Source organism: Nannobrachium achirus (genome assembly GCF_963921795.1).
Source record: "Nannobrachium achirus genome assembly, chromosome: 17".
Classification (NCBI taxonomy): Eukaryota; Metazoa; Chordata; class Actinopteri; order Myctophiformes; family Myctophidae; genus Nannobrachium; species Nannobrachium achirus.
This window is the reverse complement of record NC_137824.1, coordinates 34,598,851-34,611,135: the sequence shown is the minus strand read 5'-3', so window position 1 is coordinate 34,611,135 and position 12,285 is coordinate 34,598,851. Positions and strand designations below refer to the sequence as shown.

Below are 12,285 nucleotides of genomic sequence, written 5' to 3'. Positions count from 1 at the left end.
CCCTACAATTATGTTGGTTTTACCGTTGAGTGACCGCACAAAATAATTTGGGGACCCCACTGGGGGTCCGGCCCCAAGTTTGAGAACCACTGCTGTATTTTGAAAAACATTTAAAAAAATATTTCAAATAGCCGATTTACAGCGAAATGCGAGCTTGTAGATCAGCTATTTGGAATATTTAAAAATGTTTTTCAAAATAGTAAAAAATGGCAAAAGAGTTTAGGGATTAGGTTAAGGCATGGACGAAAAAAGGGCCCCTAGACAGACTATTAGACCTGGTCTATAGAGTCTCAAGACCTGGTCTAATATAGACTACAGGCCTGGTCTATTACTATACAAGGTCTATAGGCGGCGTCTCTAGACCTGGTCTATAGTAGACCTACTGTCCTATATATTGTCACTGTCAGAAATCTCCAAGTTTCAAATGGGCATGTTTTTTTTTTTCGTAAAGTAAAGCCCGGCTTCATCACACAAGACTGTCACACAAGACTATAGTGAAAATAGCTGATCTACAAGCACACAACGCCTCGCGGTGCGGCGTTGTGTGCTTGTAGATCGGCTATTTTCACTAGTTTAAATCATTTTCAAAATGAAAGGTACAAAACGAACGGTTTTGGACAACAAAAATATAAGACATATTATACATATAGCTATACCAGGTCTGACTACAGGCTTAGACCAGGGTCTATAGTCTTTAGACCTGGTCTATAGACTCTGCAGCTATTTTCCAAGCCAGCCTAGACCTCTCCACACCTGCAGACCATGCAGGTCCTGCTTAATCAGACCATGTTTTACATGCAGCTGACAAAAAAACAACTATGAGAGTCGTTAAAGCAGCCATTTCAGATGACATTGAGCAGCACATGAAGGTTAATGTAAAAGACAACAGAGATAAAACATGTTCTGTCGATAAAAATGATGAATAAATAGGTTACGAAAAGGCAACTAATAATCATAAATGCCTAAATGCTGATGGACATTTCAGTATTACCATTCAGTATAACAGCTCAGAAAGTAGGTTTTAATATAGTGTTTAAGACGTTATTATTAAACAATTTTTTTGTTCTTATTTTTTTATGATTGCTGGTGGTAAATAATAATAATAATAAAATAATAACATAATAATAATAATTATTATTAATATTATTTACTATCATCATCATTATTATAACAACAACAACAACAACAATAACAGGCATAAGGTTTTTTCCTTATATAACCAGCCCAGGTCTACAGGCTATACTTCTTGAAGGTGACTGACTTGTGTTTCCAGACAGCGGACAGATGTACAAAGAGCTTTCTTTATTACAACATTACATAGTTTATTTCAAAACATAATACAAGCTTTTATACTGAAAATAAATAATTGCTTGAGCTGTCATCGAAATTTGGAATTACAAGCGCCGAAACAGTCAAATTCTTATTGAAAATATGTTTTCTTTTGTACATTTTGCTAATTATAAGTGCACGAATAACTAAGAGCATTTTTTTTTGTTTAAATTAATGACCTCAAACGGGGTAAATATACAAAACTGTACAATATTCGAAAAAATACTCAAGAAATAAACCAATAACAAGAGGCTATTTTTAAAGACTATAAAAATGTTCTGTCTCGTTTGTTTTGATACTGAAACGTATACAATAAAATTATAGGCAGGTGTATAGCGTCGTACGTGGTTCAGAGTTCCAACACAGTTTATATGGTCCAGAATGACTCAAATAAAATAGAATAACAGAAAACCCGATTTTATTATAAATAGACGAAACTGTAACTGCTTGTCCCTTTTTAAAGGCTATACGGGCCATGGGTGGGGAGGAATAAACAATTCCTCCAAGTGCTTCAATGTTGGATAGCGATAACTAGAACAAACTGCATGGAATGAGGGCCTATGGATAATGCAAAGAAAAATAGAAATTACAGGTCGGCTACAGATAATAGGTAGGCTACATGTACAAAATAATAGGTGTAAAATATAGAGTGGAAAGAAAGTAAAAGCGTTTGAGAGCCCGACGAATGCACGCGAGGTGGAGTTTTTAAAATGGCTACCATCAAAATCAAACTCACATGAAACTTAACCGAGCTTGAAGAGTATCTCGTGTCCTCTCACTCCACTGAATATTGACATGTTTGATACACTGACAAGGAACTTGACAGTGTGAGAAGCCAAACACACAGAAAGGTAAACACAAACAAAACGTATAACAAAACGAAAACATCAATCCCAACAGACTGTCTATCACAATTATTGAGCTGACATGTTGATGTCACAAAAACCAAAGGCGCTAGCAGGTTATTTAGGCACATTTTGTCTGTATATCCTCAGTGTAGGGTAGATAGAAGATAATTTTGGCAATCGACTGGCTCCAAAAAAGCGATTTGTTTGCTTGTTTGTTTGTTTTTGAGAATGAGATGCATTGATATGCCGCGGTAATAATGCCTCCGTGACGGATAGATATATATATAAAATATAAAATAATGAAAGAAGGCTGAGCAGGTATTTGTGTTATTGTTTTTCAGTGCTGGATGGCGGCGCGCGATGGCAGCGCGCGGCGCCCTGCATGCCTGCCATCGTGCGCGCTCTGCGCTATAGAGTCTCTAGGAGGGCATGGGGGGCTAATAGGGGCTGCACGGTCCCACCATCCATCCCCGGTCAGAGATCGTGGCACGAGGAGGCATCTCCCGCACTCCCGCTGTGAGAATACGGTCCCTCGTGCGGCGCCGGGGGCTCCCCCGGCGAGACCATGCGCTTCTCCTTCTGCCTCCGGTTGCAGAACCAAACGCGCACCACCTCCTTCTCCAGTTGGAGCGAGTCCGCCAGGGAGGTGATCTCCAGGGCCGCGGGCTTGGGACACTTGAGGAAGTGCGTCTCCAGGACCCCCTTGACGCTGACCTCGATGGACGTCCGCTTCTTGCGCTTCCTGCCCTGCGCCGCGATCTTGTCTATGCTGCTGGGGCTGCCCGTGGACGAGTCCGCCTCCTCGAGCCACTTGTTCAGCAGCGGCTTTAGCTTGCACATGTTCTTAAAGCTCAGCTGCAGCGCCTCGAACCGGCAGATGGTGGTCTGGGAAAAGACGTTGCCGTACAGCGTGCCCAGCGCCAGGCCCACGTCCGCCTGCGTGAAGCCCAGCTTGATCCGCCGCTGCTTGAACTGCTTGGCGAAGTGCTCCAGCTCGTCCGACGTCGGCGTCTCCTCGTCGGAGTGGTCGTGGCAGTGGTGCCCACCGAGGTCGCTGTGGTGGTCGGGGCTGAGCGTGTCCCTGAGGCCCGGGTGCATGCCCTGGCCCTGGGGCGGAGGCGTGAGCCCGCCGTGGTGCTCCAGCATGCCGTTGACGCCGAAGCCCGTCTGCGAGTAGAGGTTGATGTGCTGCTGTTGCTGCTGCTGTTGGCCGCTGGTGATGGAGTTGCCGTGGGACACGGGAGTCCCCCAGGCTCCGGGGTGGTGGCTGCTGGTGTGATGCGGGGAATGGTGTGTGACGTGCGGGGAGCGGTGGTGGACGATGCCCAGCTGCAGGTCCTCCCGGACGGGCTTGACATCCTGCGGCTCCGCGGAGGACGACCAGGGGCTGCCCTCCCACTGGTGGCTCTGCGCGCCCTGCAGGTAGTCGCTCTGGAGCAGCTTCTGGTGGTGGTGGTGGCCTCGGAAGGGGCTGGCAGGCTGCATGGCCTGGCTGTCCGGGTGGAGCATGGGGCTGGAGGTGAGCAGGGTGTAGGGGCTGGAGGCAGCTGTGGCCATGCTGGCTGCTGAGCTCAACCCCACTATAGTGTACTGTACTGTCTACTGACTGAGAGCAGGAGCCCCTCTCACATCTCCCTCTCGCAAGGAGGCGCTTGACGGACGCTCGGAGACGCCAACCACGGAGCAGCGGCGGTGCGCTGCAGCCAATGGCTGCGCAGAGCTCTCCTGACCCCCGCCCTCTGGAAGAGGGATACCCAGTGGTGGGAAAAGTACTCGAATGTTTTACTCTTGGAAGTTTCAATACTAGGAATGTGGAAATACTCTGTTACAAGTAAAAGTCTGGAATTAAAAATGTACTTGAGTGAAAGTACAAAAGTATTGCCATCAAAATGTACTTAAGTACCAAAAGTAAAAGTACTCATTATGTAGACTGTCCCATTTAAAGTCTTCAATTGTATACAAAATGTGTTTTAAATATAATATCCGAGATGTAGGCAATAATAATCCAAATTAAAAAAAAGTAGGCTAGTAGGTCTAACTAAATACAGTTTTCAAATAAATGTAGTGTAAAAGTACAATATTGTGGATCCGGGATGTAGTGGCCTAGAAGTAAAAGTACTGAAATTTGCATGGAAATACTCATAAGTACTACAAATATACCTATACTGTAACTGTACTGTACAGTACAGTAGCTATAAGTAAATGTACCTAGTTACTTTCCACCTCTGCCCACCGGAAGTGAGGCGCAGTGCTTGCCTGGTCCGCTTTGGTTCTTCACGGCTCGACGACGCGAGCACGCGTGGAGCGCACTTCCTGTTTATTAATTAAAGTTTCCCCAACTTATTTGGCTTTATTGCCTGCTCCTGCAGTGAGCAGTCACCCATGATCGCGCACCAGGAGGGTGTTATTAAATGCCACGCGTAAATGTGTTTTCCCTCCTCAGAGGGACATACATTCCGACCCCAAGAAAAAGCTAATTTCTCACTGCCAATTATTAACTTTTTAGGGGCTTCTGTTTCCTGAGGTGTTTATGGGATAGAAAACACCTCGAGATAAGAGACCCGGGGGTGTTTTTCCGCTCAGGTCCTTTTCATTTCCAGTCTCTGCAGTCACTACGATGATAACCAGCAGATTTCCACTCGATCAATTTTGTCGTTTGCCTTTATTCAAAATAAACGATGCTAAAAGATAATCAAAATGTTATGCATTATTTCTCATACAAAACGGTGTACTTTTGATTAGCTATTGTAGACCTATTCAGAGAGGGCATTTGTTTTTAAAAGAGGTTTTAGCAATATAGGCTATATTTTATCTTTAATTTATTTGTATTTTTTTTTTTTACACATTATCATTCAAATATAATTGTGTCCTCAATGTGTCTATATGCAAAACCAAGCTGCATATCTCTATAGGAATCTCGACCAGTCCTCATGGAGTTAAACAAAAAAATAAATAAATGCAGCTCTATTTGCATGTCTGAGATGTAACTTAGCTGCTTTAATTATATTTCCCATCGCGAGAGACGGACTCCGGCTCCCTTTATTAGGCCCTGAAATTCCATTAAATATATTGCCACGGAGCTCCCAGGTTAAGCTTGATTTAAATTTGCATACATTTTCATACATTTAGCAGAAATAAAAAGCAGCCAGCGCGGCCCGGCAGTAAGTCATTAAAGAGGCGCTGAGGAGCCGAGGAGAGCTGCATGCCGGAGAGGAGAGCCGCGATACGGGGAGCCTGGAGGAGAGAGACCCACTGCATGGATGGATGGATGGATGGAGCTATAGGCCGGAGGCAGGTGAGCTGTGGCCGGGAATGGAGGCTGCCTGCTGGGTCAGGCCTGGGTCTGGATACGAGAGGAATGAATGACACATAGGCCTACTGGAGGACATGGCTGCTGTGTATGGTGGATTACAACAGTGTTTCTCAAACCTTTACATTTGAAGGTCTCCCGTTTAACTCTGACGGTATACAAATGGAACCAAATGGACCCGTTCCATGTATATACTGTCAAAGTTACAGACGTGTATGGGTCAATTTAGACCCCCATAAAGGAACCCATATGTGGAATCCATTTGAGAACTTCTGGATTACAAAGTCTCTACATGTGGATATTCGTGATTTATTGTATGCAGGGCCTCGTGCATGGTTGATGTTGTGGAATAAATAACTAAATACAAATTAGTTTGTTTCTAATTCCACGGTGCAGTCAATGGACTATACAGTTCTTTAGGAGGTCATTGATTGAACGTCTTTCCCATGCTGACTTGTTCATTTAGATTTGTATTTATTTTGTTAAGGCAGAAAGCTACAGAAATACATTTCCTTAATATTATGGGTCTAGCTATAGGTCGGGCAGAGCATGGAGTTTGGACTAACCCGGTTACATTGGGACAAAATGGCACAAGCTTTGATCCAAGGCAAGTCCTCTGTTTTCCTAGCTTACCCAATGCTGGCATGGCTATGGCAAACAAGCTGTTTTGGATGAATGCATTTTCCGTTTATATATTTTTGTATCTATAAAGAAATTGCCCTAACCCATAAAAACGATATAGGATATATTGAAAACTAGTAACCTACAAGCCATAATTGCCAAAGCAAAAAAAGTAAAAAAAAAAAAAAAAACACAATTTAGGATTTTAATTCTATGCATTTTTAAAACGCTTGAAAGTCTGTTTCTCCTTGTTATAAAATGTATTTTCTTTTTAAGTGCATGGCATTGGAACTTGGAAGTATAGTGAACTGTGCAGAGAGACAGGAGAGGGGGTTGTGTGCTCGCTGTCGATAGTCTAAGTTTCTAAGTGTAACAGATGCTTCTCTCCAAGCCCTCCTTGTGTCGACTCCTTTTATTCGCGGCAGCATTTTTCTGCCGCCGAGCGCGTCTCCATAGAGAGGCGAATAAAAGGCAAATCCCCAGAATAAAGAGGCCATTCACTGGCGAACCAGAGCGGGCCGCGGAGAGCCCACACAGTACTTACACACCAAGGTGGACACTCACATCTAGCTCCGGGGATTTGCAAAAAAATAACTATAAAGTGTCAAATATATAAATATGTATAGTATATAGGCCTATACACGCAATAGAAATAAGTATGCTGCTATGTAATAGGAAAAAACAATAGTAACGCGCAACAATACAACACAAACAAAATACACAATACAATAAATAGGCTACAACAAACTAATAGGGAAGTTTGGAGGTTTTGAGCTTTAGGCTATTTTTGTTGTTTTAGCGACCATCAAAGCAGTTTAAAATGTGGGATGTTTGCTTGTCAAATTCCGACCATGAACCTCTAATTTGCGGATGAAAACCCATCTCTAAACCAGTATTATAGGGACAATAAATTAGAAGTTGGTGATGTTTTGTGTGTGTATTCTTTTTCTTTTATTTTCTTTTCTTTAAGGATTTAGGATTCAGCTCCCTTGCATTGGAGTGCAGTGGTCTGTGTTGCCCCCGTGCAGCCCTGTAGGCAAAAACAATCAACTTCTATACAAGATATGCTTTTGGTCTGCCATTGAGACAGCCGGGGTGTCCCGGGGGCGGGGCGGGGACCTGTCACTTCAGTGTCACGACCTCTCCAGCGACCCCAGCCAGTCTCACAGACTAAAACCAAACCTCTGCCACATTAGAGACCATGAGACTGGAAAATATCACCGTAAACATAAGGCTAATACTCATATTTAATGTCGAATCTAATCCTTTGTGTATTTGTATTTTTGTTGTTGTTATTAATTGCACGGTTGAGCAATATATGTTGAGGGTATAGGGCATATTTATTTGTCTATCAACTTTGGCTTTGTTTAGAACTGGAAATCATCATGTGCACCGTAGACTTCAACCATTAGGCTATTATATACTTTGGCCATTCAAAAATAGCAGATCTACAAGCTCGTGCGAGTCAGTGCCATGATGGATGTGCTGCTTTTGAAAGATCAACATGTTGTGCAAATCTCTGAATACATATATATTTTTTAAAGTGAACCTTTGTAACTCAGATCCTTGCTTCTGGGGGTCCCTGGACTAAATAAACGAATACAAAATAAAGTGCATGTCTTTGACTTGAGTTCAGAGCCGCCGTCGGCTTTAACTTAGTTGTTCTTTCAACCTTGACACCACTCATAAGGTCCCGGACAGTAAAATCAATACTCCCATTTGTCCGTGACGTCCCGTAATAAAAGGATGGGGTCACGCCGTTTAAACTTACAGACGGCCGCTTTGAGAAACCACCAGCAATAATGTGACAACGTTTTGGTGACAAGGCGTTTGTGTTTTAGGAGAGGGGGGGGGGGGAGGAGGAAAACGTGCCAATGTGTCAACACAAGAGTTTGTTTTTTGTTAATTAGATGAAAGAACAACATTCCGTCCGTTTAACCGCAATCTGTGAAATAGTAGCCACCATTTATTATCATTTTGTTTTCCTGTAGGCCCCCTGTCCATCATGAATACCCCCCCCCCCTCTCTCTCTCTCTCTCTCTCTCTCTCTCTCTCTCTCTCTCTCTCTCTCCCCTCTCTTCATGTGTGCGTGCATGCGCGTGCGTGCCGTTTAGCAGGCATGCAGCTAGGGCTGATTGGGGACATGCATCGCGCACGGTTGAGGCGTGGACGCGCGCGTCCCCGCGGTCAATCAGAGTGTAGGGATGACAGCCCGCGGGGCTACTCTGCTGGGTATAGGCAGCGTGCAGGCTGCGTGCGTCCCCCGGGAGCGCGCATGTGTAAATGTACATTCATAATGCATGACTCGTCTCTCCCGGTGCGTTTGTTCAGTTCAGTGTGTGTGTGTATACGGGCGTTGCGGGGGACCGCCGCGGATGGCGCAGTGTGTGTGTGTGTGTGTGTGTGTGTGTGTGTGTGTGTGTGTGTGTGTGTGTGTGTGTGTGTGTGTGTGTGTCAGATTAAACCACTGTTTCCAAAAAAAAAAAAAAAAAATGTGGGACACACTTTTATGGGTCCCTAAATTTGTATTTTATTTCCTTTATTTTGTTTGTAATTATTATATTTTCAAAATACATTCCCCAAAAAGCTAAGATTTACATGATTTTTCTAAGTAATTTCATTAATAAAAGAAATCTAAGAAATTCCAAAAATTAAAAAGAAAACAAATGTAGAAGTAAAGAAAATATAGCCGATCTACAAGCTCACAACGCAGCGCGTAGCGATGCATTGTGAGCTTGTAGATCTGCTGTTTTCACTAGTTCATGGGTCCCGTCCCGGCAGGCAAACGTCTAATTTCTCTTTTTGGGTCACGACCTGAAAAGTTTGGGAACCCATGTGCCTTTAGGCCCGTGCGTAATGTGCGTAAAGGTGCAGGGCAGAATTCTTCCTTCGTCAGATTAAAAACGTGTCGACAGATTAAAACGTTGTTTCCACACCAAAACAGTCTGGAATTAAACCAATTTATTAATGGTTGAACCAATTTCACATATCGTATCAAGTCAAATAAGCTGGACGGGGTGCACAGATCACACCATGCGGCTCATATTGAGATATTCGTTAAATCAAAATAGGCCAATAAAACAAAAAAATATATACATTTAAGGCGTCATAGCCTTATTCCCATGTTAACATAAACATTAATTCAATACATAACAGAGTGTAGAATAGTTGGGCCTTACGTATTGATTTTAACTACACGGCTGCATGCGTTTTGCCTTAGATAAAAATAAAAATCAGCTCACGATTTGTTTGATAAAATGTAATAATTTACATCGATTATCATCACATTTGACTGAAATGATATGCAACAGTGCAGTAGTTTCATTATCTGCCTACAGTATCTAGAATTCACATTGCCTTTTAATTCACCATTTATTTTCAGCACGAAATGTCCGATGGAGATTTCAGGCATCTGGTGTCTCTTGACAAAATGTCCTTTCATACAATACCCTTCCTTCAGTTCCTTGTCATTATTATGTCACATTCATTTCAACTATTTGATTCAGATGATAGTGTGACAGCTACAGCTCCATATGACACCTATACCGAGGAAAAGTAATTATTAAGGATTGAAAAGAAAAGCTATAAGTCCTGGCCAACAAACAGGGGTTATTTCTTTATTTGAAGTCGCACAAAAGTTTACATGACCTGATTTGAAATCAGGTGGAATTTAGCAAACATATTTATAGGCCGGGCCATGTTCTTCCAGTCGATTCCAGGGACTCTGGGGGTCTAAATTGACCCATACAACTTGTATGGGTCAATTTAGACCCCCAGAGTCTGTACCCGTTAACGGGTTCATTTGGTTAAGGGGATACCTTGACATTTGAAAGTTTAAGAAACACCTTGTTTTCACTTTGCCGATTGCCGTGTTCTGTGTTCAACGTGTTCTGTGCCTGGAGACGTGCTAATGTCAGCTATCACGTTTTGTTTAAGCTTATGAGAAACAATCACGATAACAAAAGAGATAGGCCTATAATTAAGTAACCGAGTGATAGCGTATATAGGCTGCAGGCCCAATACATCGTAAAGTCATTTGGTTATCTTATTCACGTGCATCTTAAGTTATAGCTGTTGGATGATCAACTCGTGCTTCAGGTTTTGAACATCCTGCATGGTTAAAAAGCAGTTGTAAATCCGTGCTTTCTAAACAGCGCCAGCCGCGCACATAATAAAGCATTATAGGAAAATAATTCCCTCCAGTGGTGCAAAAAGTACTCACATTTTAAGTAAAAGTGTCAATACTGCAATATAAATAGCCTACCCTGTTACAAGTAAAAAGTCCGGAATAAAAAATGTAATGTTATCAAAATATGCTTTAAGTACAAGTAGGCCTACAAGTAAAAGTATAGGCCTACGCCTACTCATTGTGCAGAATGTCTCATTTCACAAGTTCAAAAATGAGAAAGAAAATAGCAGATCTAGAAGCTCACAAGCTTGTAGATCTGCTGTTTTCAAATGGACGAAGGGAGTTTTCAAATATTTGTAGTGGAGTAAAAGTACAATATTTGCCTCCGAAATGTAGTGGAGTAGAAGTAAAAGTAGCCTATTGAAAATTGGACATACTTCAGTGAAGTAAAACTTCTTGCAATTTGTACTTTAAGTACAGTAGGCCTACTTGAGTAAATATAATGGGTTACTTTACAGTACACTAGCCTACTGATTACCTCAAAGCGAGAATAATTAAATAGTGTGGAAATATAGATAAACATCGCGTGGGCCGGATCAGATGTCAACGCGCATCGTTTTGCGTTATCCGTGAACACGTGGTAACTAAACACAAGTTCCACCATAAAATGATGGTTTCTCAGTTCCTTTTTAATTGAAAATTAATTAATTCAAACCAACGCATCGCCCCCAGGTCAGATATATTCCTTAATCTCCACATGGGAAAACAGTCCCCACGTGCTTGAGGGATTTACCCGGAAACTGTCGTTTAGCCATGCACGATTCAATGCATATTTGAAATAATAAAAAACTCAATTAAAAACATTTTTACTTCTTATTTCTTTGCTAAAGAAAATTAATGTAAGCTCTACCTTGTCTGAGAGTTTATGTGGCTAAGGTATGTGTTTTATGGATTGGTGTTTGTGTGTATGTATGTGTGTAATGTGTACTGTATGTGTAGGCCTATGTGTGCATGCGTGCGCAAGCGTGAGTGCATGCGTGTGTTACAGGTGCGGAGTGTCACTGCATGGGTCAAGGAACCAGGGTCAGTAAAATTCTACATAACACTGCCATCTGTTAAAATTCAACTCAGGCAAAGACAAAAACACACACGCACGCACGCACGCACACGCACACACACACAGACACACACACACACACACACACACACACACACACACACACACACACACACACACACACACACACACACACACACACACACACACTAACATAGGCTATACACTGCATATAGAAAAACATAGCTGAGTCCATAAGGACTTGGCTTGGGTGCCAGTTCAGGGGATTGGTTGGTAGCTGCATGCGAGAGGTGCTAATTCACCCCCTTAATTGGGCCCTGCTGAGGTGCCCGCCCTTGAGCAGTGGTCCCCCATGCTTCCCAAACCTTTTAGCTTGTGACCCAAAAGAGAGATTAGACGTTTGCCCGAGACCCAAACTAGTGAAAACAGCAGATCTAAAGCTCACAACATGTCGCTTCACGTTGTGAGCTTGTAGTTCAGCTATTTTCACTACTTCTTCAACATTTGTTTTTTGATTTATGGAATTTCTTAGTTTTTTCTTTGATTTTTTCACGAAATGACTGAAAATATACTTGAATTTGTTTTTAATTCATGAAAGATTTAACTTTTTGGGGAATGTGTTTTTTATATATATATATTTTGAATAATACTAATTAAAAAAACAAAATGAAGGAAACAAAAAACAAAGGGACCCATAAAAAAATCTGTCTGCGACCCACAAATGGGTCCCGACCCAGTGTTTGGGAAACAGTGTCCTTGAGCATGTCACCATATAGCTCTATAAGCGCTCCCAGGCAGCCCCTCACTCCACCATCTCTCCACATCACATGTCCATTAGATCAGTGTTTCTCAAACTTTCACATTTCAAGGTCTCCCCTTAACTCTGACCGTGTACTAATGGAACCAAATGGAACTGTTAGGGTCCATTTGGTTCCATTTGTATGCTGTTAAGAGTTACAGACTTGTATGG

General features: G+C 42.4%; 1 protein-coding gene across 1 annotated transcript; it reads right to left on the bottom strand.

Annotated features, from left to right (window-relative positions):
* Positions 1 to 2,651: 2,651 nt before the first annotated feature.
* On the bottom strand, positions 2,652 to 3,734 carry LOC308301596 (POU domain, class 3, transcription factor 4-like; the record flags this gene model as incomplete). The annotated part of the gene is made up of 1 exon (XM_080745635.1): positions 2,652 to 3,734. The coding sequence occupies one exon, from the start codon at positions 3,732 to 3,734 to the stop codon at positions 2,652 to 2,654; it is 1,083 nt and encodes a 360-aa protein (XP_080601761.1).
* Between the last annotated feature and the right edge of the window lie 8,551 nt (positions 3,735 to 12,285).